Raw genomic sequence first — 26,114 nt, forward strand, 5'->3', positions numbered from 1 at the left:
AATCACAACAGATGCTGTTTCGAAATAAAGAACTAAGAATATAAAGTTGAATACCACGCAAGGTGTTTCGAAAATAATGCAGTTGAACTTTTCATTCTAATAAAATCAGCTCTCGAAATCTGTCGCAAATGCAGATCTGTTAGGCTAACTTTAACCTGAAAGTGCTTTTAAAAGATGGGGGGAAAAGTGTTTCGACAGTCCAAACAAACTGAAGTTTTCAAAACGGGTTAGTCATTTCGCTGTGCTTTGAGACAGCTCACCGGGTTTAACTTTAAGGCTGTAGGAAAAATTCATATATATATATAATTAAATTGAAATTTTATTTCCCATTTAACTAAGAATCTGCATGAAATGTCTTCTGCAGATATTCTAAAAACATTGTGTTTTTAATGCCAGATAATCGAGCTTTAAAGCAGATCTAGAACTGTCCACCTTAATTCGAGAACTGATAATTTGTGACATTTTAAAGTGATGACTAAGGAACTTAAATTTGAAAGTCAATTCTGTTTTAGATACGCCACAACCAACCATGGCGGAACTTTTGTCGGTCAGCAAGTTCGACTCTCCTCCACATAATGCATCTCCTCAATGGGCAGTTAGGACCTTGGTGCCACCAAGTGGTAATTCTAAGGATGATGCAACTGTGCTGTGGACGTCATCACCGAAATCAAATTCGTATGATATGGGAATGGCAGAAAGGGCTGCTGGAATGACTAGTTCTCCTTTAAAAGAAATTGAGCTCAGAAGACCTCCAATCACAGTGCAGTGGAAGAATATTTCATTGACAAGTAGCGGAGGTTTGTAAACCTTTAACCAGTCGCTAAAAATTTCTTTAAAAAATTGCAAAATTCCCATTTAGTTATATGCATTACCAGAGTGAATTAATTTTATTTTCAAATTTAACTGATATTTTTAAGTATTTGCTCTAAATAATAAAACCCAATTTCTCAAATGTATTCTCTCTACTCTAATTTACCCACCCACGTGCGGGTTTTACTGCATCGGGCAGCTCCCCGCAAGGCTTCATTTTAGGTAAATAAAGCATTTAATTTTGCTACTTGCGATTTCATCCATTCAGCTACAGGATGGAAATGAAGCAAATAAAAGCTTACCGTATGTGAAATTTATTTCAAATATTTTATACTAACGAACCTTATGAGTGGAATAGCTTTGTGAATCTTCTCAGGAACTGTATTTAAACCAACTTTTGTTAGCTAAGTTTGTATTTACTTGTGTCTTTTCATGAACTTCCGTTCAAGAAATTTACATCGAAGACATTTACATCGTTAACTAAAGAAAAATACTTTATAAGCTGGTGAAGCAAATTAGTCTTTTATCTCGTAAGTATTTTCATAAGTCGATATATTAAGTCTTTATTATAATGAATTCAATGTTCCCTTTACGAGTCTCATTTATAATAACCTACGAAACGTACAACAAAAATCTTAACAGGGCAAAATTCTAACAAGAACTGTCGTAATATTTGTAAATTTTGCATAACTAGTTCCGATGGTTTAACTTCAAAACTACCTGAGCTGCCTAAGTGCAAATGAACGAGATAAATTAATTTCATAAAGAGTGAATGCCGAATATATTTGTTGGGAATAAAAAAGGTTCAAAATGAATGCTTGTGTACTATGTGCGTATTTCCTATATTTAATGTTCAACCTTGAATTTCTTTAATTCACCTTGATGTTAAAATGTTTCTTACTCTGCCAGTGAGGTTATTTAATCGTACAGTTTTACTTGGCTAATTGTGAAGTTAACAATACTTGTTAAAAGTATTTAACTCTAGGATCACTAACAGTCGGAAAGTGTAATACGCAGTGTTTAATATACGTACTCTTACAGTGGCAAAATAGATGAGCTTAATATTTGTAATTTGACCGAGAATAGAATATGGGCTGACTGTATGAATTCTTTCGTACTTTTCCTCTGAATGCTAGCCACAATTTTAGTTCTCTTATGAAGGCACACCTCTCTAAACAGTTAACATTGATGTACTTTGCTATATTTGATTAAAATCCAAACCCCTTTCGTATTTAATGCCCGAGAGTTTTATTTGAAGAGGGCGCAAGTTTTAATTTATAAATACTGAAAAAAAAATTAAAAGAACTTTTCCACTCGACGTACTAAATGAAGTTTCATGCATTAAACCCTTTATTATGCGAATTATTTTTGTAACTAAATTTACCGTATCAAATTCATTCCCCTTTATTTGAGATCATAAAAGCAAAATAGAATGTTACGGTAACATGGGCATAATAAAAATTGCGGTTTCTCTAAACTGCCCCTTTTTGCGGCCATTTTCTAACATTAACGGGCGAAATCGAACCCGAAATGCAAATATTGGTTTTTCATAACTTCACGCATTGCATAGTAAAGATAATGTTGCGCTTCTTGTGTCTCAACAAACTGTAAATACCTGAATATTTAACTAATTGCTTCACTGACGATAATAGATATCTTCAGATATCTTAACAAGTTTTCTACCAGATTTTGAATAAAAAAAATCTGGACTTCTGCTTCCGTGGTATCTTCGGTTTCTGAAAGATGCCAATACTACAAAATATCAGTGTAGATTAATAGCTCTGTGGAAACTTAAAATACGAGAATAGATGTCTACTGGTTTTGACATGATTCTTGAACTTTACGAAATCCTTTAAAATGCATCATTAAACTAAAGCATTACTGAATGAGAATTCGGGGCATTATCCCTTTGACCGTTGGTGGAAATGTTGGCAACTATCGCCAGTCGTTATTGCGAAATTCTGAAAGTGTTCGTTCAGATTTGATGCTAAATCGTGCTACTTGACCGGTCGATGAGTTAATACGGAAGTACAGAATTTGATACTTCTGAAAAATGGCTTCTGCTTTGTTGATGTGGATTTTTCCTTAACATATCTGAAGTGCTCAAACTTACGAAGTATTGAAGAGTTATGGAGGGAGAACGAAACATTAAACAAAAAGGTTTAATTGGCGTAGATTTTGCATAAAGGTAAATTGTTGGTTTAATTTTGAAATCATTCTTTAGGTTATATATTGGTTTAATTGCTAAACATTGCCGATGCATTTGCCGTTAATGCATTCAAGATTTTCAAACTGAGCGTTAATCATTCTAATGTGCTCGTGCTGATAGTGAGTTCCTTTCCAAAACGTGCTTATGGCTCAATACTTATAAATAATACTAAACCATTGTTAAATTAGTCCTGACTTCTTTAAACGGCTGGCTCTACTTGGTTTTAACTCTCCCCTGTTTTAACGTTGCTGAAAATGGTTTACCATTAGAAATTTCCACCAATTTAAATCTCTGAACACTGGCAGTTCAAACTGGGCTTTAGATGTGGCGATCGGACTTGCTAAATATGGCAGCTCCCGTTAATAACCTGGACGCCAGTTTTCTTTAAAGCCACAACCCTTCCCTGAGGCTATTTCCTCTCGTTTAATTTATCTTAAAGTTCCTAATGTTGAAGTCCTTTACAAAAGTGTACCCATTTTGAGACGGATCTTGTCTAGTCAACATAAAATTAAGAATAAAACATATCTGCCAGCCTTTAAAATTGGTATAGTATTTACATATGCAAGATTTCGTATCGCGTAATTATATTGGACTTGTACCAAAGGTACATACGTTTTAATGCAATCACCTTGGCGCGATTTGGATATTTTTGTGGACTAAAATAGGAATTACTTGTTGGGTGCAAGCTGTGGTTTTAAGACCTTTTAGATTCCCAAACTATCAATATTTATCGTAAGTCGTCAAATATTAACATATAAAACCTACTTTAACAATTTAAAATGCGAACTTCAATTCAGGATTGTGATACATTAAAAATAAAACTCAAATCGCGTCTCCAAATCTTTCTCTAATTTTTTCGCTATTTAGTTATCAGTTTTCGTTTACGAAAACTTCAGAATTGTAGAAACTGGCATCGCGTAAACCTCTATACACTGTTTGTCCAAACGATACTCCGTTAAGAAAGTCCAAGCCGTAAAAAGCTTTGACAAGAGCCTTCAGAACAGCCCAATAGTAAACAGCTCGCATCAAAAATCTCCGATAAAATGTTTTTCAAGAGTAAATGATTAGAATTTAATAATACACAAGAGTATTTACAGCTTTTACACGTATTCTGACAAAATAGTCCCGAAGAAATAACCCAAGATTAAATAGCCTTTATTAAAGTGCCCGAAAAAGCAGTCCAAATTCTAAATATTGAACATATTTAAGAAATAAGTGTACAATATATTAATGTAGAGAATTTGCATTTCAAGATTATGGGCAATGTCGCGAAGAAACCCCATATTATTGCCAGTGTTTGCATAATTTTCCCCCAATGGTCGTCGAATACATTTGTACATTCAGCTTTTCTTGCATCTGGGACAGTTTTAGAACACTTTGGCTTGGCCCATTAGGGTCTGTATATACCTTATAAAACTGGACATTAATCTATTTTCAAAAAGCTGTAAATATTATCTATTAAACGTTTATTTACCCTTGAAAGCCATTTTGTCGAACTTGTTTTGGCACGGTTTATTTAGTCTTCTGTTGGGGCTATTATTTTGACAGGCCACGCTAACAAACGTATCTCCTTGCTCCTATACAGATTTAGGAGAAAAATGCTACTCTTGTAGAAATTTTACCGCACTTTCTTCCACTGTTAGCAAATCCGATAAGAGCATATTTGAAAATTACGTTTAAGGCAAATATGATTTCTTGGTAAAAGCCTGCTGGAACTTGGAATACAACAAAAATGTATACGAAGATGAGTGGATTTAGGTACATCTAAAATGGTTTCGTTAACATTAAGTACCTAACTAGTTAAAAAAACCTTTTGGTATTTAAGCTATTGGTCTTAATTACAACATCCTAAAATTTGAGAAAATGATTGAGGAACGTATCTTTATATAATGCAACCCTATTCAATAATGTTCCAATACTTTTAGGTAAACCCATTTTGAAAGGAGTGTCTGGTATAGTATGTACTGGTGAGCTGACTGCCATCATGGGTCCTTCCGGTGCCGGTAAATCGACACTACTGAATGTCTTATCTGGATTTACGTGAGTATATTGGAAGTCATTTGTATACCAGTATTATTTGAAGTTAATATCTTCCAGTGGCCAGTAGCCTTTAACGTGCCCGAAAAAGCAGTTCAAATTCTAAATCTTGAACATATTTAAGAAATAAGTGTACAATATATTAATGTAGATGTGTTAATGTTATTAATGTATGTAATACTATTTTATAGTTCCGTAACTTTAAATAGTAAAGGCCTATTTTATTTGAATTTTGGGAAATTGGATACTTGTTAATTTTAAGTTCAAATTCCGACGTTAAATTCTGAAGAGCAAATTTTTCGGTGAATCATAACTTTACTTTTCAGAATGTCCTGCTAACGGCCGAGCGGTAAAGTCATTTGAACACTGGTAGTTCAGTCTCGGTTCGAATCTCTGCAAACGGGCTGGCTGCATCGACGTTTTCACGATTTTCCACCGCGTAACTTATATCCGAGGCAAAATACCCCTTAGAAAGTCCTTCACGAAGCTACCTTTTCTCTTAGGCATACAGCCTTAGAGTTCTTTGCCATAAATAAAACATTTTTCATAATGAGGGGCTGAAGCGGGTAAAGTCGCTTAACGCCGGTAGTTTGACCTTGGTTCGATTCCAAATGAACGGTCTGGCTGCAGGGATGTTTTCATGTGGTTTGTCCTACGTGTAATTTAAATGCAATTTCCATTAGCAAGTCCTCCACGAAGGCATCGCTTTCCTTCCAGAGTTTAGAAGTAAACCTTAATTTTTTATCATTATCGAAAGCAAAATAGTAACCTTAAAGTATTTTGCCTTTCAATTAGTATGAGCTACTTGTGCGGATTTGTCCTAGTTATTTGTAACTCGAAGTTCTTTCGTGGCAAAAAACGGATTACTGATGCCAGAGCGGCCGAAGTCGTGAAAGAGCAATTCACGCACAATTTTAATCTGTAAATAAACGAGCTGGCTGCATGAGGCTTTTGGATATGTAATAAGTTTTTAATTCTTCAACAAAAATGCATAGAAAGTAGCCTTAACAATATCCTTCTACCCGACTTCGTAAATTAAAAATTTGACTGAGTATTTGACTTCTGACTTGACTGCCAGAAGCATGACAATTGTTGCATTGCAAAAAGACTCATCTTGGGTTCGATTACTGATATGTGATCGATTTGTAAATTACCCTCGCCACTTTTATGGTCTTTGATTTAAATGAGTTAAAAAGTGGATTAATTTCACTAGGATAACTCACTGCTGTAGCTAATTAAACCATGACAATTTTTCAGCTTTATAAATTCATGTATTAATTGTAAAGCTATTAAATATATAGGTCATGAGTTGATAACAATCGTGTAATTTGGATTATTCATTGCCCAAAGTAAGGTAAGGATTTTCATAATCGCCTATTTTAAATTTATCTAGCCAAATAGTTTTGTATTCCTGTACTCTTCATTTAATTCTAAAAATAAGTTGAGGCATATTCTGGGAATTCTTTTTAATTTGCTGAAATTCAACCTCAATTGGCTCTTATGTTTTTAATATTTACGACGGGAGCAGACATTGATTGAAATGAAAAAGTAGCCTGATATATGTATGTTTCGCGACTTTTAAACTTTATATTCAGAACACAGCAAAATGAAATTTGGTATTCAGTTATTCAACTAGTTTTAATAACTCAGCTTGATACAAATCTTTCGCCTCCGGTCTTTCATCACCAACCTTTCGCGAAGTTTAACATTTCTAAGGTTATTAATAGGCCCACCAGCTGCCGAGCGGTAAAGTCGCTGAACACTAGTAGTTCGGTACGAGGTTCGAATCCCGCGAACGGGCTGGCTGCATTGGTGTTTTAGTGGTTTTACCCATGTCTAACGTGTACACGAGCCAGTTTGCCTTAGAAAGTCCTCTACGGAGGCATCCCTCCCCTTAGGCAAATAGCCCTCGTGTGCTTTGCCATAATTAAATACAACTAAGGTTATTAATAAGTACGAAATGTATTCCTAAAATTTTTACATAAATAGCAAGTTTGCAAAAAGCTTAAATTAAACCATAGTTAAATCTCATCTGAATTTACATATTACCTGAACAAGTAATTTCAGATTTCCTTCTCGAAATCTAAGTAAAATTCAACTAATGGTCAGAGGAAATGATTTGATCATATCCTGTAAATTCTGGTAGTCGGAAATTGCTTGATATTTGCTCTCAAATTTCTTCCCGACAGAGCTCGAGATTTTGTTATCACTCACATATCGTTGAATCTTTCAGCAAGTAGAAGCTTCAAAAAAGTTACGATCAAGAACCTCGCTGATTCCAGTATTAGCTGATCTAACAAATCTAAAATATCTATTAACATTATTAGTTCTAGTTCTTTTTAACAGTACTGCGTTTATACCAAATCATTTGAAAATGAATAATCCTTCTTTGCTTCAGATACTATGTTAACTACTGGGATTCAATTCTGCAAAACTGCCGACGTTTAACAGCTGAGAATTTGTAGATATTAGCTCATAATCAATGGTGGATGAAATATTTCTGTATTTCAATTAGCCTTCTTTATTCGAATTATAATGAAATTTATGAACTTAAGTTGATTTACCGAATTCTTGCGCTTAATTAAACATCTACATAACAAATGGGTAACATTTAATGTTTGCTGGACCGGCACCGTTTTAAGTTTTAAACAGAAGTAAAATCTTTCGCTCTTTTTTAAAGTAGATTAATGCTATATCTCAAATTTTGAATTTGAGATCAAATTTTCTGCTCTTTATATTTTAACGTACCTATTTTCATACTAATGAAAAACTGAATATGAACAAATTCAATACTTTCAGCTCGCGTTGCTCATATTTGCATGTTTCATAAAATGTTGCTTACTCAAAGCGGTTTCGGTGAGCTTTCTGCAGAATCTTGGTCGACTGAACTCTTTTCGTATTTTTAAAGTGGGGCGTGTCCGCGAAGATCCTGTTCTTTATCGCGGGTGCATGACCGTTTCTCTTAACGCTTGACCCGTATCTTTTGTACATAGGCGACAGAAAGTGGCCGGAGAGATCCTGGTGAACGGAGAGGACCGCGACATGAGAATATTCAGGAAGCTTTCTTGCTACATCATGCAAGACGATCATCTGTTGCCACATCTGACAGTCAGGGAGTCAATATATTTAGCTGCTTGTCTCAAAATTCCTTCTACAGTCTCCAAAGCTGATAGAAAGAAGGCGGTGAGTGGTTACTTCCATAAGTAGATAATTTAAATAACTTCTTACCATATTGTTTGAAACATCTAAAGCAAATTCATAAATTTAAGGTCTTCAAAGCGAATCCACATTACATTTTTGTAGAGTTAAAAATTAATCGCGAAAGAATTTATCAATATTTAATTGCAGAAATCTCGTGCTTGCAAAATTACAATCAATTTGGCTTTAAAGCGAGTTTAGATTAAAGGTTAACAGCAATAGATCATGCCGAGTAGTCTGGTACCGTTTAGCAGACTAAGTACTCTAATCCCTGAGAACTGTTAAAGAACACTTAAAGCAAATTTCTTAATATTCAAAATCATTAAAGACCGTCAGTTTACCTCTTTTTAAATCCAAGCCGTTAATCAAATTCTGCACAAATCGAATGTGTTCGGAATGCGTTGGCTCTATGCGAGGAACAATTAGCAACTTTTTGACTGTTCTCAAAGCCGCTTTTCCAAGCAGTATGATCTATAGCGTTTAATTTAAACAAGTTTGCGTTTTTAACTTTTGATACTTCAAGAAAATATTCTTGCAATACTTGGGAGAACTCGAAGCAAAATATGCTGAAACAGTAATTACTAGTTTTTAAACTATGGAGAGGAAGTATGTAAGAACAAGAACCCCACGCAAGCTTATTATAGAGCACATGAAAATACTTTGGAGAATAAGCTGTTTCAGTACTATATGATCTCAATTGCCTGTATACAGAATCCTTAAACATACTATATTTTGAAAATGAGGAGTAAATTTAGATCCACTTCACGTGTTCTTTGAGATACATTTATATATCTTCTCACTGTTGGTAGATATGCTAGAAAACTAGACATTTTCGGAATAATTCTATCCGACAAATCTTGCAATCGAGATAATTTGCACTGAAGACAATCTGAAATCGTGGCGGTGTAATTGAAATTTCTTTCATGCCACTCTCGGTTTGGGAAATTAGCAGAGCATCACTGGTGTTGAAGAAAACATACGCTTAAAAACTTTTTCAGTTTAAGAGTTATTTCTTTTGTCTGGTCGATGTCTGAAATACCATTCATGCCAGCTTGGTGCGTTTTGAGACTTGAATAAATTTTTAATTTTCAACTAACAAAAACAGCTACAAAGCTGTAAACTTATCCTAAAGCACACTCCTATTACGTCATAATGAAAGGTGCAATGTCTGCATTTTCTGCAGCTTGAGATACTTGACATGATCTGAAATGCAACCAAATTCCATATTTCAGTCAAATAGAATAAAATATCTAGTTTTTGAGTTCTGTCTATGTACGTGTTCGATGTATTTTATAACTCTGCCAGTGAACGAGTGGCAAAGGCTGAGGAATATGGTTCCTTTCGAATTCGATTCTTTGCGACTGACTGGGCTAGCTGAATGAGGTATGCGCGGTTTTCCACAATGTCGTAAATGAGCTGCATTTTAACTTATTTCAGTAAGTCCTTTGCTCATATTAAATCAACGCTTCAATTTGACATGCTGTCTCGCTTTTGACGTATCGCATAACTGTAGTGAACTTCTTGAAAGAAATGATATTTTCATTTTGTTAAACTCTTAAACATTAATTTCAGTCGAAATTTAGAATTTCGCCTAAAATTCATTTATTTTAAAATCTATTTAGTGAAATTTAGAATTTCTAATCTAAGCTAATATTTAAAGTACTTCAAAGTATAATATTCCAAGAGATGTAAATCGAATCTTTTAGACTTCGTTCTTTCTAATTATCTTACGAGTTTTCCATAGCGTTTAAATGCCTCTAGATATGTTTAAGAAAATGAAATTTTTTAAGTTACATTAGTGGTTGAAGGTCGATGGTAAATTTGTCAGTTCGGCGATACGCTGATTCTCCAATTCGAAGTGGGCTCCTCCCCCACTGTTTTCGTAAACTAGATTTTGAGCGTAACTATAAAATATGTACTATGCCAAAGATTGCATAGGCTCCTTTTAGTAAATTAGATTTCGTTGGAGTCTTGCATGTTTGACTCAACAGGAAAGTAACAGTAAATTAAGCAGTCTTTCAGCAGAATTTAAAGTTGATGATCCATTTTCGCCTCCTACAACACTCTTCTCTAAATTTCTACCGAATAGATTTTTAATTCAAATGAGCGAAATATACATCGGGCATTAGACCATTACTCTGACATTTAAATATTATTGAAACATTTTTGTATAGAATAACATCTCATAACAGGTAGATGAATGCATGCAGTCTCTCGGATTGATGGAACGGCAGCACAACAAGGCCTCTCAACTTTCTGGTGGTCAAAGAAAGAGGCTATGCATCGCTCAAGAACTAGTCAGTAATCCACCCTTGATCTTCCTTGACGAACCTACCAGGTAAATAACACGTAAAATGAACTAGTGTTTTTATTTGCTGCATCGGTTATCGAATATTAAATAGATCGGTTTAAATAAAATTAATTCTATCCTTTTTAAGCTCAAACTTTAAATGTAAAGCGAAAAACTAGCGCATAGCTTATCACAAATTGTTTTCTGCAAAAATTCTTTAAATTACTGCAATTTCGATGAAAATTTTGAATGTGCCCATCCAAAGTAAGTATATTGTTACGAAATGTACAGTCGCGTTAAGATGCCTTCTCCGCAAAACAATTTTAGGGTTGCCATAAAATAGCAAGGGAAGGCAGGGTTGCCACATTTGGTGACAAAATTGGCGATATACCATGGACGGATGGAAAACCTTCTGGAACGAATTCTTACCGGTTTAGCCCAGAATGTTCTCGAACACAAGCCGAAAGCTATATACACCCTGCTGGTTCGCAGTCAGTGTCTCTCGTCTAGCGAGTCAATCCCTGTGGAGTTTATCGAGTTGACAGCCGAGCAACTAGTGCCGACTGGGTCATATAGTGCACCGAAGGAGTCTGTTAGTGTATCCCGGTTAGTGCATCGTTGAGAGAGCGTGTTCAGATCCGGGAACGACTGAACCAAAGAGTCGGGAGCTGTGCTCTTGTGTCGTCGAGTACATCGCGAGTTGTAGAGTCTATAGAGTACGTGGAGTTCGAGAACGACCAAGCAGAGTCGGAAGCTGTACTCCGGAAAGCAGAGTCGGACGCTTTGCAAGAAGCTGTCTCCACCGTTATTGTCTGACAGTGTGAAGGCTGTGTCGCTGATTGTTCCAGCGTCTTTATAGTAGATTTTTGACGACTGTAAAGTGTTAATTGGAGCTGTCCTGATTGATTATTGGCTAAATGAAGTGTGTTTCGATACTTCATCAAGTGTCGTCGTTATTCGCTCCAAATCTACGAAACTCGTACGAACGTGAAGGAAGAAAATAACGTAACTGGTATCAGAAGAAAAAAACGCAACGATATCTTGAGATTCATGGCCAAAACTTGTGTAATGATACTATTGGGAAGCGTTCTCGTTGAAGCAGTTGGTTGCATCCTCCCATTATAACCTTCAATACAAGCTACTTTCCTCCCCCAAGTCTTGAAAGAAATTTTCTCTAAAGCCCTATATATCTATAATCAGACCTTGGTACCCCTGTAGCATGTCGTAATAAAGCACTCGAAGCTCCAAATCTGAGAAGTAAACAGTATCTTAAACTATACATAAATTGATTGAATAGCTTTTGAGAATAAACTTGATAATCGAAATCGGTTTACATCGGTTTTCATTTAACTTCATTTTATAATCTTGAATATTAAAATGTTATGTTGCAATTTCGATATGTTGCAATGTCAAACGACGTATTCCTAAAATAAGAAAAAAATCGGCGAAAGCTGGTAGTTTGATCCGGGGTTCAAATCCTGGCGAAGAGCCTGTCTGCATGGATGTTTTCGTGGTTCTCCCCATGCAGACGTTTATATGAACCAGTTTCTCTTAGAAAATCCTTTACTAAGGTATACCTGCTCTTAGCAGATAGCCCTTGAATGTTTTGCAATAATTAAACCAAAGGAACCATCCGAAAAGAATTGCGCAACTGAAAGACAATTTAGAATTTTTTAATAAGCCGCTGCTACTTTTGTTAAATTTCAATAAGTTAACATTCACGCGTTAAGTATTTTACAGAAATTTAAATATTTACCATTAAATTTTATGGAACTTTAAGGCGCCAAGGAGACTTGCACTGAACATTGATTGATCGACGCAGGCAAATGATACGTTTGCATATGCCTGTTTAAGAAATGTCTACTCAAGATCTTAACCTAGGCATCGCCATAGTTTTTGCTTATTTTGCCATTACTGGATTTTTGTCACTGATCTCTCATTCTCTATATATGTTTATGCTTGCACAATAAGAAGAAACTAAACACGTATCGGAACGTTTTTATATGAAAATGGATAATTAATCTTTCTTCAGATTACTTTTATTTGGTGTAGGGATAAAACTTTTTTCCAACTTATGTTAAATTAAAACGTTATTTATTCTAATTAACGTTCCAAACATATAACGCATGGATCTGCATAAGTTCACCGTTTCATTTTAGCGGTCTAGACAGTTCTTCTTGCTTACAGTGCATCCAGCTTCTCAAATCCTTGGCAGATGAAGGAAGAACAGTCATCTGCACCATCCATCAACCAAGTGCTAGAGTCTTCGAAATCTTTGACAAAGTATCTTACCTTGATTTAAGTATTTTTAAATTATTAGGCTTTTAATATTGGATTATAATAAAATTTCTACTGTTCGGTCTTTATAGTTGTACATGCTAGCAGAAGGTCAATGTATATATCGAGGATCAACTAAAGACTTGATTCCATTTTTGGCTAAACAAGGTCTCGCATGTCCGCAATATCACAATCCTACTGATTTCGGTAAGTTGAATTCTGTTAAATGACACATATATGTCTATTTCGAAAATAAAATTTTCATGACTTGTAGAATCTACTCTAAAGAATGGAGTCCATCAGTGACAGATGTAAAAGTCGTTGAACACTAGTAGTTCAGTCGGGCTTCAAATCCTAGCGAACGGGCCCACTGCATGGACGTTTTAGTGGTTTCCTTATGTGTAACGTCGATACTACCAGTTTCCTTTAGAACGTCCTTCACGAATGCATCTCTCCCTTTAGGTAGATGGCTTTCTAATGCTTTGTCGTAATCAAATGAACACAACCTGGATAAGCTTGATTGAAAATACTTTAGAAATATGGCGTATAATTTCAGTAGCTAAAACTTTACAGGAATTTCAAAACATGCCATTTGAAAAAGTATTTCTAACCATTTGTCAAAATTCTACACAATCTTAACTTCTAAAGGTAATTTGAAGAATTGATGGCTTTTCGATATTGCAAAAGCGACGTCGAGAATTTTACTGTTTGCAAGCTAAATGCAGCTTCATACTAAATAAACTCTGTAAATGTAATGAATTATACTCTGTGGATAAAATCCATAATTTTAATTATGTTAATATAAAGCTGAGAACAACTCGAGACATGTCGTTTTAAATTGCAGGTTTTGTTTCAAAAATTGAGTTTAGGATTTTACTGTCTTGAGAAATTCAAAAATCATAATTAAGCATTTTTATTGGTCTTTATGAAGTTACTTAATAAAGTCTTAGTCCTTTTAACTTACATATACTCCTTTCCAAGTGCGCTTCAAAATATGCCTGAAAATAATTTTCATCCGTCTTGTAGGACGTTCAACAGTTCTTTGCTTGTTGCCTTACAATATTTCTAAATTTCCATCATGAATTAAGGTTTCAATGTCTTCTCACGTGTAACGGAAAACTTACCAGTATTCCTTAAATAGTCAATAAAGTCCATTTTTCTTTCGCTATTTTTCACATGTGCCTGCAACGCGAGTTTGTAAGAATCTCCTTTAGGCCACGAGAGCTGTTATACCACGCGTCAATTGTTTCAGATTGTAGGAGTTTAGAACGTCTAGACCGAAACATTTTGGCACATGCATTCAGTTTAAAGTTTCTTCGAGAACGAGGTATCTAAGAAAAGGTGGGAGATTTGAGTCATTTCTTTTCCAAATTTTTTCCCACAGTGAAAATTATTGAAATTTGTCTCAAAATCGTTGTCGATTCGAATAATAATAAATGCAGTAATACTAAAAGTTGTAGTAATCGTATTTTACAAGAACTGGTTGCTTAGAAAGAAACATTGATACCGAAGAAAGCACAATTCAGTTCAGTGAACAAAATGAAATTGGCTGTCTGCAACAATAATCTTAGTTTCTTTCAATAAATTTTTGAAATATTTTACCTAAGTATTCGTGAACTGTTACCCAAATGACGTGGCTTGTTCGAAAATTTCTCTGCAGCAGTCGCTGTTAAGGAATACTCGACGAAAAGGGATTCCTTAAAATATCTACAATAGGAAGAGGGAAAATAAGATTGTTTCTCTTCAGTGCATTTGGTGTAACAAAGTTAAAACTTCATTACATTAACATATGTTTCGTTCAGAGATCTCGTAATTTCATTTTTATACATGTGTAGCTTTTTAACACTGAAATTTCCTCCAATATTTAATAATTTAATCGAGGTAAAAAATGTAAGTACTTTAATATCCGGAAGTTAGGCGATAACAGCATTCCAAATTTGCTAAATTGAAAATAAAAATTTTATAACAAATTCTCAATTTTTGACTCTTGTTTTAAATTTTCATGATCTCTACCGTTGGCTTCCTAAATCTGCTGCATAGGTCTTTCAAAAAACAATAGTTCGTAATGCTTTTAACTAAACATCGACTATTGTCATGTAAATTGAAGAAATTTGTAACATCTTCACCTTAGCACTTTCTGCAGCCTATTTGATTTCTTGAACTCTATAGCCCTATACATAAAGCAATTAATCAAACGTTTCTAATTTATCTTAGCTACGGAAGTAGCAACTGGAGAACATGGAGACTATATCAAGAAACTTAAAAAGGCCGTGGACGCATTAGGTGACTTGGATGATTCTTTTATGATGGAAGAAACATCTCTGGAATCCAAAATAGAACCCGGTTTGCAAGCATCTACGCTTTGTCTCTTACAAGATAAAGTTGAAAGGAAGACGTCATTATTTAAAGTAAGTTTTTAGACCTATTTCATACAAAAAAAATTGGGAGACTGTCTGAACTTAAGAAATCTTTTTTACGCTTTCAGATGGCTTCTCTCGAAAGCAGTTACGGCGGGTATTCAACAAGTAATTGGAATCAATTTACGGTTCTTACTTATAGGAGTCTTATTTGCACGATCAGAGAACCTGTAAGTGACCTAAAACATTTTTGATCAATAATTCATATTTAATTAGCATCTAATTTAAGATGCCGAAGATTTACTTATGTTAACCATACATCATGTGTGTTCACCTCGCATCGTTTAACCTGAAATTCGAAATTTCTTCGCGATTATAAAAGAGGATATATTATGTAAATTTTCATCGTATGTGGTTAAGTATTGGACAATTCAATAATAAATTGCTTGGAATTGTGATCAGTACTTTCGAAAAGGTTTTACAAGCCCTTAACTTCAATAATAAGGAAATATTTGAAATGGGGTAGTTTCTGAATTTTAATACTTGTACATGAGAGCTTAACTTAAAAACGAACCGAGAGACAAACCGCGTATCGGATTCAGATTGTTTTAAACACTGAATAAAAATCGAAGTGGTAAAACTCTAACTTCAGAAGTGGCTACAAATTTTAGTTTATATTATCAAACTAGATTTTAGTTTCTATTAAGTGGCACACTACTTCTAGTGTAAATCGTTTTCTCTTTACGGCACTGCACAACCCGATAAAATCTTCTATTTGGAAGATGCTGTTTCTGATAATAAATTAAAACATTGCTGTAGTAAACTAAATTTAAATTTAGAAAAGGTATAAAACGATCATTTAAACATGGCGGTCTAATCCATTGAGGTTAGAACAGAGTAAGCATGACGTCACAAAATGTAAGCCGAGGAAATGTGAGTAACTTGACATCAAGATTTATCACGGCCGCCATACAGCGTACGGTTAAAACTACGGAACATTGTTGAATAAAAGTGTACTGAATTTCAAAGTGAATATCAACGTCCGCAGGCTTGGGTAAAGTGCCTTTAGGCATAATTTGCATAAAATAACATAGAAACTTCCATCTTTTACCCTCTATACCAGCAGTTCTTTTGACTAACGCGTACAATCTAAACAAACTGAAAACCTTTAGTACCACCACTACAAAGTTCTACCAACATCACTCTTGAACAAAGCTCAGATCGCATAAGTTTACGAGTGTTGGGGGGGGGGGGAAACCTCAAGCAGGATGTTGGAGTTTTAATTTTTGAATTTAATAGTTAAAGATACTTTGCTTATTTGCGTAGCACCTATTTTCTCTTGCGTACCACCGGTTGAGAACATACGTTTGTAAGTTACAATTTACATTTTCATGTACCTAGATTTTAAATTTGAAAGAGCTATTTGCAGTCCTGACTTCTCTATGCTAAGTAGAAAATCTTTATATTAAGTATAAAAATTAGAACGGGAAGCATGCATACATTCAATGAATAGCTAACATATAAAAAAACCAACCAGAAGTTTGCTTATGGCAACAGCCGTGATAAGGCGTGACGTCATAACATGGCGTTTCATGGCTTCATTTTCATTGCACGGGACATGCGGAGAAGGCTTGTTCCGTCTGTTCTAACCTCCGTAGTCTAATCCCTCTACCAAACAAACGCGACCTGCGAAGTTGCTATTCCGTCATGCTTAAGATCATCCGTGCTGCGTGGAAAACTGCTAGGTCCAAAAGTTGCCAGTTTTTATGCCCTTTGTGCTACTGTTATATGGCACAAAAGTTTTAAAATTAATTTTCTCATTTTTTGTCTGCAATTATAATTAAGATGTTTTAACTCGTTGCTTAATTCAAAATACCCTTTCTTTGCCTGATTCTTTTAACTATTTGAACTTTTAACGTGTGAATTAAGATCTTCACATATTGAAGCAGTTCGAAGATATTACAGATTAGATTACTAGCTACTTCAATTGTCATTGAATGTTCTATAATCGCAGATTCTTAACTGCATGTTTTCGGTTTCGTGAATAAAATCTTATCCATTAGAACTGCAAGTTCCAAGACTTTGGTGCTGCCTTCAAAGAAATCCAGAAAATTGTCATTATGTAAAGGATTAAAAATACGACAACTATTTTCCAACATTGTTAACAAACGTGCTTAAACATATTTATAAGGATTAAATGTTAAAATATCCGCGCGAATACATTTTAAAAATCCAAAACTCCAATTCTAATTTTAACGTAGGGTCTGCTGGTATAACAGGCGGTTGTTTTAACAGATCTTAAACTTTTGTTTGGCGCAACATAACTCCCATGGGTTTTGTGCGAAAAAACTCCAACCAACCAATCAACAAATCTTAAAACCAGACACTCATTTCAGTGCCATTATGAAATGAGAATTAAAAACTTCTTTGCTACATCGCTTTTTCTACCTCTGACAGCATGCAATCAATGGCTTACAACTGAACTCTACACACAGTGATGTAATCTATTACTAACTTCTACTTCAAATTGTTAACTTGTCTGGATCTTGTTATTGATTCTTTGAAATCTGTGTATTTCAGATGGCTACGCAGTTACGGTTGTTCGCCCATGTGATAGTGGGTTTGCTTCTCGGCATGTTGTATTTCGGAATTGGCAACGATGCAAGCAAGATTTTTAATAATTCAGGTTTCCTCTTCTTCTCACTCTTGTTTTTGATTTTCACTGCCATGATGCCTACTGTTTTGACATGTAAGTATTTTGTAGCACTTTTAATCGGCATTACCTAATTAAAATAACTTGTATTTTAATGCAGTTTTAAACAAATTATATAACTTTTCACGCTAATTATATGGATTGCAAATTATATGTAACTGATTTACATTATGAAAACTTAATATAGAAACTATTTCGGAATATATGTCAAATTTGTATGAAAATTTGGAAGTGCATTGCTTTCCTTGCCGAGCAAACTTCTCATTACTATTATTGGATAATTTACCACAAATAAAGTTTAGGTTTAAAGGACTGCTTGAATCGAAATTTCAGTTTAAAATATAACTTACCAACTCGATTTCCCGAAGCAGTCTTTTCACCTCCTACAACCAGCTTCCGATTTGTGTAGTATCGGAAACGACATTTACAGCTAAGTCGAAGAGGCTTAATTTGGAATACTAATCTTACTTCCCCAATAAAATAGGGCCCTAGTGGTAAAGTTGTTGAAATCTAGTAGTTCCAGTCCGCGTTCGATTTCAGGTAAACGGGCTGGCTGCAACGGTGTTTTCATAGTTTCTCTATGCGCAACATGTATGCGAGCAAGTTTTTAGTAGAAATCATTCACGAAAAAATCCCATCCTTTAGGCTAATAGCCCTAGCGTCCTGTGCCTTAATTTAATACAGATTCGAACTCTTCACAGAATATCATTGAAAGATGCGTAGATCTGAACCTGATGTTGAAGTGCCTTGCACAGCTCACAACTGACAGTATGATTTTATTTAGCTCTGTCCCAGTTCTGAACAATCGCATGGGTTTTGACCTTTCCCTGTTACCAAATCTCTGAAGGGCTTCTGGCTTTACCTGTATTTTAACAGCTACCATCCCTTAAACATCCACCAGCGTCCGAATGTAAAGCTGCTGAGCATGGGTAGTTCGACGTGGGTTCAATTGTAGGCCAATAGACTGGCACCCGTCATGGATAGCCCTCGTGAGCTTTGCCATAATTAAACTAACCAAACAATCCCTTCTAGATGGATGGAAATTGGAGTCAGCATTTCTCTAACCACTATAACAATAAAAAATTTCCAAAAATAGATAAAACTAGAATTATAGAAAATGTGACGTTGCTGAAATTGCCTGTGCATTCTATTTTATGATCGAAGAATTCATTTTAATAGACTTGAGCAAGTGTTTACTGCATTAATACAACTAAAGAGCATATCATGGATAAGTCTTAAATCCTGTCTGTGGTATCCTGCATATTTTTCTATTTGTATTTGCCGAAAAATTTCGTTTTAAGCACATTTATAAGGTACTTCCGTCGTTAAGTGAGATTTATACAGGGATGGCTGATTTCCCTGTGTTAACGGATTCGTAACTAAAGTACTGTTGAATGATGCCTGCTTACGAATGTAATCTCGTATATTTCTAATTCCATAATTTAGAACTTTATTTTCAGTTCCAATGGAGAAAACAATTTTCGCTCGAGAACACCTAAATAGTTGGTACAACACAAAGATGTACTACCTGGCCAAGACTGTAGCAGAAATTCCATTTCAAGTAAGATTTAATATTGCTTGTTCATTTAAACCAAATTTTATTTAAAACAAATTTTATGTATCGATTCTTAATATGGCAATTTTCGCAGATACTTTTTCCGGTCATTTATGGTAGCATCGTATACTGGATGACTGCGCAGCCAAATGATCTTATAAGATTTGGATTATTTTTGTTGTCATCTATCATGATCTCGCTCGTGGCTCAGTCGGTGGGGCTCATTATCGGAGCTGCAACTAGTGTTCAAGTAAGTACCTCTAAATCTGCGAATAACTAATATTTTAAGTACTTCAAAGTGCGTAAATTACTTGCAGTATGTTCATCGGCCTTTAGCCTTGTGTTCTGTAAAGTCTGAAATTACAGGTAATTTTGACTTTTACAAAAATGGACAAATGTGAATGTGAACACATACCTTATAAACTTCAATTTTAAAACTTTGACCGCATTAAAATAACTATCACGAAATCAAATTTGTAAACACAAATGATGTCCACGCCCTACACATGAATTCACAATGACAGTTACACCGTTAGTAGTGTCACCACACTGAAACTTTCAAACCTATATACGTAAACGGTGTATATCCAATTGCTTACTCTTCAGTAAGCTAGTTTTTTACTTGATTTGCATGACTAAGTGTTGCCAAGTGGCAACTACATGCATTTAAGGGTTAACGTATTTACTGTTTCGCATATTTCACAATATAAAAGAGCAGCAACTGAATTACTGCAATCAAGAATTTTATATTTGAACATGAATATTAAGCTATATATAGGTAACCCTTTGATTGAAGCGCCATGCGGCCGTAGAATCTCGTCAGATAAACAGGATTTCATTTTTTTCGTTGCTAAGCAACGAAACGAAAGAGCTATGAGGTTTGTGCGAGTGTTTGGACGCATACGATAGACATAATTTCCAAACATACACATGAGACAATAGCAAAGTGTCAAAGCCTTCGCCGATAGCCCATTGGCTATACTGCCGGACGCGCATAAACCACATCTGTGTTATTTACTAGAGGCATATATGCGTTCATATCAGACATATAATCTTACAAATTTATCTTCTGCATTTGTCTTACTGCAGTACCAAAAGAATAAGTATGGGGGTTAAGTTTTATTTACGGGATAGGCATGTTTTAACTAATACATAAAACAACGAAGCTTATAGCACCAGATCTGACTCCTTTAAAAAAGAAGCAAGTATCCATTCGAAGTGTTCAAATTAAATACTGCACTTGTTTGTTCATGGAATAATTGAAAAGCAACTTTATGGATACACAAGAGCATCGCGTCTTAGCAAGACTGTTCTAGAAACCATTGATGTAATTACATCTCCTTATAGGCCTACCTAGTTTACTTCGAAAGACTGCTGAACAGGAATAATTTGTTACGTATTCGAAGAATCCGATCGATCAGTCAACTGTCTGAAGGTCTTTTCATGCAATTAACTGTTTTCTACCGTGAATACTAGTAAATTTCCTTGAAATGTTCTAAGAAAGTATCTCTTCCCTTAGACGGATAATACTCGAATACTTTAGGATGTTCGATGAACTCTCTACATTAAGATGCATAAAATCTAACTGTCCTTTCTTCGCTAGGCGGTTGCCTTAAAAAGTCAAAGAACCGCGATAGAAATTTAATCCTCAGATTAGCAGAATATGTGCAAAGTAATTCACTTCCTTACGGTTGAATTTAAATTTACATTATATTTTGATTTATTCAAAATGGCTTAATTTATTCTTTGCCTTTTACAAAACACTTTTTATCTTTTTTGCAGAATGCTGTATTTTTGGCTCCCGTTGTGTCCATTCCAATTTTGCTGTTCAGCGGTTTCTTCATTAGCCTGGACACCATTCCAAAATATTTACAATGGCTTTCATACATATCTTACATTCGATACAGCTACCAGAGCGTTCTTCTTGGAATCTACTCTATGGATAGACCAGAACTACACTGTGATAAACTTTTCTGTCCATTTCAAGAGCCTCAAGATTTTCTGAAAGAAATGGACATGGTTGGTGGAAATCTGTATGTGGATTATGCTGCTCTCTGGGGTTTTTTCGCAGTCTTTCGTTTTATAGCATATCACGTTCTGTGGTACAAGGTTGTATATAATCGATAAGAACTTGAATGTATAGATTTGATTTTATGAAAATTTTCTGTCTGAAAGACAGTTTTAAACTTTTAATTGCTTTTAATACTTGCTCTAGATATTTATTGAATAAAGTGTGGCAGCTATATGAAACTGACTTTATTTCAGATTATACAAATGCATGAGCCTCGAAACTATTAAAACTAACAATAAATCAGTAACTATTAATTCTTCTCGATGTATAAATACAGCTAACAAGTTTAGCTTTAAATGTTTTCCAGTGTGTTCTGAGTGTAATTTGAATTCACATATTTAGTCATGAATAAGACATCTTTTGCTAAGTGTATATTAAACATTTCATAGATTAGCGTTTTAATTCAGACAAACATTTTTCTTTTAAAATTACGCATTGCTTTCAATCTAGATCATACTACTTTTCTGGTAATTTTATCTACCGACAGTTGCTGACATGTCTAGGTAAATTTCATTCTTCTGTAGATTCTGAGACTTATTTTAGAACAGTTCATTCTAATGAATGGTTTATAATTGAAGAGCTAGTTTCAGGGACATCATAACTGTTTTTATTGGCCTAAACAAAGCCTATTCATCTATGATTTGCAAGAAAATAAATACTATTGCATTAGTTCTTTAAATATAAAGTTTCGAGTATTCATGTTAAATTTCTCTAATCATTAAAGGGTTTAATGATTGAAATATGAACTTTTACATTCCTTTCATAAGCTTTGTCACGACAAATGGAATTTAACAATTTTTGATCAACTAAAACTCTGAATCCCATGCATGTAAGGTTAACGGAGGTTTCATCAGTTACTGACTATATTTTATTCTTATTTTCCTTGTTGTGTTTCCACTTTCGTCTTTCAATTTGATGGATCAAATTTTTTGTTTTTGTAAGTTTATTAATTTGAATTTAAGAATTTATAATTATCCTCATAATGTCTCAAAGATTATACAAAAATGTTGTAATAAAAGACAACTTTTTGCAAATTTTTAAGAATTTCAAAGTGTGCCCTCACTTATGTTCTCTTCCTTCCGCGATTCCCCACCCATTCAGTGAAGAAATTCCAATTTACACAGTAAACATTTCTTGGAATCTTCACGTGTTTGTGATCATAAGCAGCCAGTTTTGAAGTAGAAAAAAGCTAAATTTAAATACTGTTACCAATTGAATAACGGGAAAAATAAAAGATGAAACTCAACCACTACGAGATTGATAAATATAAAACAAAGGTGAATAATTATATATCTTTAAATGGTTGATTCACTTACTCTCAATATTCAGTATCATGAAAAGCAAATTTAGAAATTTTCTCTGGTGCCTTTGTATTAAAATGAACATTTTTCAATAGAAATGAAGTTTTAATTCATTCGAAATTCTAAATCTGTTATCTTGTTAAAATCTGTGCCATTATTCTATAAATTCTAAATCTGTTATCTTGTTAAAATCTGTGCCATTATTCTATAGTGGCATTTCTGAAAAAACACTAGATTTCATAATATACACTCATTTCTTAAAATGCATTAATACACGACCTCATACACACCAGAGAAGATAGCCGCCCATATTGAATCAATCGCAAGTTCACAAAATAAATTCGTTTACGGTTAAACAATTTCAGTGGCGCTCTTTTATTAAGTGTATCGAGACATTTTACTCGATACACTAAAACAAGTATATCGAGTCATGGGATTTAAATTCCCAGTTTCATATGTAGATCTTTATCTTAATTTTCAAGTAAACAAATAAATGATATAGTCAAATAAACATGCAAGTATTAAATACTTGGTAATTTCTCTAAATTCTCATAAAATTTTAAAAGCTATCCAGTCTATCTACAACACATTTTTAACGAAAAACTAAAATTTTTGTGGATACTTCAGACATTTAAACCCATTAATTTAAAGTTAAGTACATTATTTTCTTCATGCAATAAAGCAACAGTAAAAGAGAACTTGCAATAGGATTTCTTTTAGAAAACGATAGCTATCGATTTTTCGGTTTCACCACGACTGCTGAGAATGTTCGCATTTTCTACTGCAGTGAATCTTCCTTTTTCAGACTCCAATAAGTTTCGAAGACTTTTATTAATCCATTTTCTCCTAGACCGAGCAGAACGCTAGATGAAATGGTTCTCCCTTACTGATATTAGAAACCGCGTAAAGGTGCCGGAGTTGCAGTAATTATGAAGCTGAAGGTAAATGGATAACAAAATGTGGGCCCACAAGTGGCTCAGTGGTAAAATCTCTGAACACTGGTAGTTCGGTCCAAGGTTCGAATCTCGCGAACGGGCTTGCTTCATGGGCGTTTTCGCGGTTTTCCCCATGTGTAAAGTGTGTCCAGCCAGTTTCCATTAGCCTTCCACGAACTCATATCTCCTCAGGTAGATAGCTCTCGAAGCTTTGTCGTAATCGCATAAACCAAATGAAGGAATGCACCAGGAGCATGGAGACGAAAATACCTCCAGGAGTCTTATCTTTTTTAATTGAGCTACACGTATAATCAAATGAACGAGATAATCTCACTCATAATTGGAAGTTTGGCCAAAAATCTAGCGAAGTTGACGCCATTGCTCGACGCAGGATCCAGCCTATTTTTCCAAACTCCTTCAGCCGAGAGCATGGCGATTTCAGGGCAACTGTTTAGAAGCCCCACTTCTCAATTTATTACAGATTTCAATTTATTACAGTTTGAGATTACAACCAAACCTGACCTTTGCCTTCGCAGGATCTACGATTAAAACTCGCATTCTCAAAATATTAAGACTAAGAAATTGATACGAGAACATTATGCTCTGACGAATATTAAGTAAAAAATAACAAACCAATCGCAATTTCGGTCGCAACGAACGAGTGTCATCGTCAATCTGTCACAACTTTGCATGGAAATTTGCCGACTCTTTTTGTAAGATAAGCCGGGGAAATTCCGATCAACAAGAAGGAAAACGTACACCAGTTATTTGGTTACTAATGGTTGCAAAATCCATCCACAGCCAGTAAAAAATTCGCCAGAGCAGTTATGTTGGAAAAATGAGTCAACAGAAACCTGAAAACTTATGTCTAGAATCAACAAAAGGAAGAACGAAGGAAGAACTGTATTTTCACACGCAGGACAACCTGACTATCGGCCAAAATCTTAATTCATATCCTCTTCCTCAGCGCAGATGTTGGCGTCGGGGAAACTATTGCCAGGACTTGCCAGGATTCGTAACTATGAGAATCCTAGCGAAATATTTCCGAAAGTTATTGCTATGCTAAACCAAACACTTTCATATAAATAAAAATACCTTAATATAAAATTTCCTTAACACAAATTTGTGACACTCGAGACCCAACTTAGCTACATCGGCTAGGAATAAATCTGTCATTGCAAACTATGAATCGGTCATGTATGTTATGTAACTGAAAGTTCTATGGGTAGCAAAAGTTGTAAATGCTGATCATTTTAAGTCTTGGAAAAATCATTTAACTGACCAATTTTGATTTTTGATTTCTGAATACTAACATCGGCAAAACAATTAAAACATTTTGTCAGTGCAGATAATTTTACTTAGCTTCAGTTATGTGGCCTTGAAAGTAAATTAGCATAAATAGCATATATATATGTAGAATAATAAGTCTAAGAGAATTGGATTATTCAACTAATCCAAAATGTTTTCTTTATGAAGTGCAATTGTTCTTACTTTCAAAGATTGCGCTCCGTCATCAATTTCTTGGGCATGTTTAAATCGCAAGAACAAGTGTCAAGAAGACTGAGTCTGGCTAAGAGAGTGGCAAAACAAATCCGAAGATTAGGAGCACTAAGGTCGAGAAGAAACCTTTTATATTAGATACCTGTAGAGGATCTGACAGAACGGATCATTGTCGTTTCAACAGACATCGCCAGTACACCGGATATTTCTGAACGTGTGCAGCAATCTTTTGTTCATCGGTGTCAGCTGCGCTATAACCTTCGCGGCCGCAGATTTGAACAATTCCTATAAAGTTATCTCGTCGTCTCCTTACTGACGTTGAACTGTGATGCATTGTAATCCTGCTTTAGGTCAAATAAATTCTTTTCTACTTATTATTGGTTCTTTTGTTCCCTTCTGCCTTCTTAAGTTTTTCAATTCTCTCTAAACGTTGTTAGTGACTCCATGTTCTATGGAAATTTTTCATCCTGTTGATGCTTACTATTAACCCTCTAAATTTGTCGGTCGAATTCGGAAACATCCTGTTATCAAGCCTTTTAACTTAAAAATTGTAGCATGTTTCCCAAAAAAGGAAACTTGTAGCCGCTGATCTGTTAATCTGCACTTAAAGTCGCACATGTGTTGAAACGAACCTGGATTTATTTAAATGCAAAAGTATTTTCTGTCTAAATCAAACTTATCTTACCCCCTCAGGGGGCCTAGCCCTTCAGGGGATCATGTTCTTGATGAGACGGATGTCACGATCCTGGAGCCCCAGTGATCTATCCTCTTTTCCGTCTCCTCTCCTCTTGGCTGGAACTTTTCCATTCCCTTCTCCCTTGTGGTTTCTCTCTACGGAGTTTGGGGCTCGTCACGAGAGGC

General features: G+C 34.9%; 1 protein-coding gene across 3 annotated transcripts in view; it reads left to right on the forward strand.

Moving 5' to 3' along the window:
* Positions 1 to 21,696, forward strand: part of LOC118188647 (ATP-binding cassette sub-family G member 1-like) — a 60,703-nt gene extending 39,007 nt beyond the window's left edge. For all 3 annotated transcript variants that reach the window (XM_035359139.2, XM_035359141.2, XM_035359140.2), the window contains 12 exons: positions 513 to 797; positions 4,945 to 5,059; positions 8,050 to 8,239; positions 10,447 to 10,592; positions 12,704 to 12,827; positions 12,914 to 13,028; positions 15,036 to 15,229; positions 15,307 to 15,408; positions 17,759 to 17,927; positions 19,352 to 19,452; positions 19,541 to 19,696; positions 21,229 to 21,696. In XM_035359139.2, the coding sequence (XP_035215030.1) occupies positions 513 to 797; positions 4,945 to 5,059; positions 8,050 to 8,239; positions 10,447 to 10,592; positions 12,704 to 12,827; positions 12,914 to 13,028; positions 15,036 to 15,229; positions 15,307 to 15,408; positions 17,759 to 17,927; positions 19,352 to 19,452; positions 19,541 to 19,696; positions 21,229 to 21,573 (2,042 nt within the window). In that variant the 3' untranslated portion in view covers positions 21,574 to 21,696. The remainder of the gene's footprint in view (positions 1 to 512; positions 798 to 4,944; positions 5,060 to 8,049; positions 8,240 to 10,446; positions 10,593 to 12,703; positions 12,828 to 12,913; positions 13,029 to 15,035; positions 15,230 to 15,306; positions 15,409 to 17,758; positions 17,928 to 19,351; positions 19,453 to 19,540; positions 19,697 to 21,228) is intronic.
* The last annotated feature ends 4,418 nt before the right edge of the window (positions 21,697 to 26,114 follow it).

This window comes from Stegodyphus dumicola, chromosome 5 (genome assembly GCF_044657685.1).
Source record: "Stegodyphus dumicola isolate Sdum_Otavi_A_Nest chromosome 5, ASM4465768v1".
NCBI lineage: Eukaryota > Metazoa > Arthropoda > Arachnida > Araneae > Eresidae > Stegodyphus > Stegodyphus dumicola.